The sequence below is a fragment of the Limulus polyphemus genome, unplaced genomic scaffold, assembly GCF_000517525.1.
Source record: "Limulus polyphemus unplaced genomic scaffold, Limulus_polyphemus-2.1.2 Scaffold2237, whole genome shotgun sequence".
Taxonomy (NCBI): domain Eukaryota; kingdom Metazoa; phylum Arthropoda; class Merostomata; order Xiphosura; family Limulidae; genus Limulus; species Limulus polyphemus.
Window position 1 is genome coordinate 174472 of NW_013667847.1, and position 2888 is coordinate 177359.

The 2888-nt window shown below is 30.0% G+C and overlaps 1 protein-coding gene across 3 annotated transcripts in view; it reads left to right on the forward strand.

Moving 5' to 3' along the window:
* Positions 1–2888, forward strand: part of LOC106466365 (inactive rhomboid protein 1-like) — a 65999-nt gene that overhangs the window by 61043 nt on the left and 2068 nt on the right. For all 3 annotated transcript variants that reach the window (XM_022394358.1, XM_022394359.1, XM_022394360.1), the window contains one exon: positions 1785–1938. In XM_022394358.1, coding sequence (XP_022250066.1) covers positions 1785–1938 — 154 coding nt within the window. The remainder of the gene's footprint in view (positions 1–1784; positions 1939–2888) is intronic.

Consider the following 2888-nt stretch of genomic DNA (forward strand, 5'->3'; position numbering starts at 1 on the left):
AATGAGGCCTTTCACTCTTTCGCTAAAAAAATAATGAGTCCTTTCACTCTTTGGCTAAAAAAATAATGAGTCCTTTCACTCTTTGGCTAAAAAAATAAGAGTCCTTTCACTCTTTGGCTAAAAAATAACGAGTCCTTTCACTCTTTAGTTAAAATAATGAATCCATTCACTCTTTAGTTAAAATAATGAATCCATTCACTCTAGGTTAACTAATAGCAGATGCCATCTATCAAGCCATGGAAGTAAGTGCTAAACAGTGATATACTATATCTGTTAAAGCCAGTGTAGGATTTTTGATTCAATAGTTATACTTACGTGAAAATTCTTGTAACAGCTGGTTTAGTAGTTCTATTCAAATCTCACCTGGACTGTCAGCTTTTCAACTTGTAATAAATGTTTGTTAAAAAGTTTATTTTCATTGATTTATGATATGAATTAAATAAAGCAGTAATAAATATATATGTGATCTAGTTAGACTCGTGTATTTTGTCTGATAGTGATAAATCAACCCATTAATTGTATGACCACAGCAACACAAAGTAGTATGAAGTTTCATTCTTATTGTAAAAAAAAAGCCTTGGATAGCTCAGTTGGATAGAGCATTGGCCCTTTTGACCAAAGGTCCTAGGTTCAAGCCCAGTCCCAGAGCTTTTTTTCATTATGATAATGTTTTTTTAAAAAGTTTAATTTCTTTGATTCATAATATGAATGAAGTGTAATTTTTCCATGAATATTATTTACTTCAGACTTAAGGTAAGGAATATTTAACATTACATTATTTATTCATTTTTTAAACTTTATATTATTAATTATTATTTTCTTTAATTAACCTGCTCATTATTCAATTAACCATCAAACTAATAAGCTAGCTATAATCAATTTCATTTTCATCACTTTGAAAATATTACAGTGAAAGGTATGCTACTTTCTCTGATTTTAATTTAAAAAAATTATTCTTGACACATTCTTCAAGGAATAACTATTAAATAATCTGGACAATTACATCATAGGTAATTACATCACTGCCAGTAAGTAAAGACTGAGAAGATTCAATGCTACTGAACTAACTGGTCTAATAATGTCCAATCCATATGTTATTTAATTGATGTTGGATGTAATTGCTTAGAGTTTGTTGATTTACCATACCACAGTGAAACAATATGCCAAAGTTGTATGGGTTCTTCAGCAAGTTGGATGATTTCTTACCATACCACAGTGAAACAATATGCCAAAGTTGTATGGGTTCTTCAGCAAATTAGATGACTTTTACCATACCACAGTGAAACAATATGCCAAAGTTGTATGGGTTCTTCAGCAAATTAGATGACTTTTACCATACCACAGTGAAACAATATGCCAAAGTTGTATGGGTTCTTCAGCAAATTAGATGACTTTTACCATACTACAATGAAATATATTGAAGTAAACAACAATGAAATGCCAAAGTTATATTTGTTCTTCAGTAAGTTAAATAATTTCTTATCATACCACAATGAAATATATTGAAGTAGACATCAATGAAGCATAATGCCAATGTCTGCTGCAAGAGGATCAAACCGTTAATCTTCAAATAAATGGAATGTATTTATTTCGGGTAATAATAATTAGTTTTCCAATATGTATTTCTTCTTCAGTGACAGCCTGCATGATTAAGAATATGATGTTTGTAAAAAAAGAAATATTAATAATTATATAAATTCCTTATCTCACTATATATTTTTATAGAAAATTTAATTTGAAGCTCAACTGTGGCAAGTTTTGAAAGTTGTTTTTATGTGTTGCAGGATTGTACATCTTTTCATTACTATTATCATCCAGTTCTACTTCATGCGAGACCTAGAGAAACTAACTGGTCCTTTTAGGATAGGAATTGTCTATATCATTTCAGGGATTGCAGGAAACCTAGCAAGTGCAATTTTTGTTCCTTACAGGGCTGAGGTTAGTGATAAAAACTATCTAGTATATGTGATATCAAAGGAAATAACATAGCTTACAATACAGAGATACTGTTTTTATAGGTATTTTCTTAAAGTTTACTGCCTGCTTAATTTTTTTATCACTATTTTCTAACATATCTCTCTGAAGTTAGTTATGAGTATTATTTAAAAAGTTATGTTTGATTAGACTAAGAGAACCAATTCTAACATATCCTAATATATGCTGGTTTGAGAATCAAGCGTCTGGTGATTGTCATGATCTCAAATAGATACGTTTGGTCATATAGCGGTTTCATATAGTACTGAGTCATTTTGAAGTGAATCACCATGTTCAAAATGCTCTAAACTATTCATATTCCCTGGCTAGACCTAGCAGAACAATTTGGAGTTTTAACACAGAATTTTACATTATAGTCTGCCTTGTCCAGGTATCCCAACAGGAATATCTATTAAGCTGTTAATCTTTTAATGTTGACCATTGACCAAATAAAGTTTTTATTGTGCATTTTAAATGTTGTTCCTACTTTTACTTTTAAACTTTTTGAACAAGTTGCCTGTACCATTTATTTTGAAGGGTAGCTTCATATTTTTATAGTGATATTTTGATACTTCAAGACAATTAGCAACATCTTGCTGAGAGTAGCTGACTTCTAATTACCAGTTAGTTCTCCATGTGGTAAATCATTAAAAGGCAGCTAATAACAACAGGTTCTTGGAAATGTCTATTTGTGTGCATGTGTGAAAAACAGTAAACTTGAAGTCATTCCAACATAATGTGTAATATAGATGAAACAAAGGTGTGAATTTGTACTTACTTTATCTCTAGTGTTTAACATTTGGTTTTTGATTAAAAACCATTAAAATACAAATTTATACACACACACACACACACACACACACTCTCTCTCTCAAACACAAACATATATATATATATATATATATATATATATA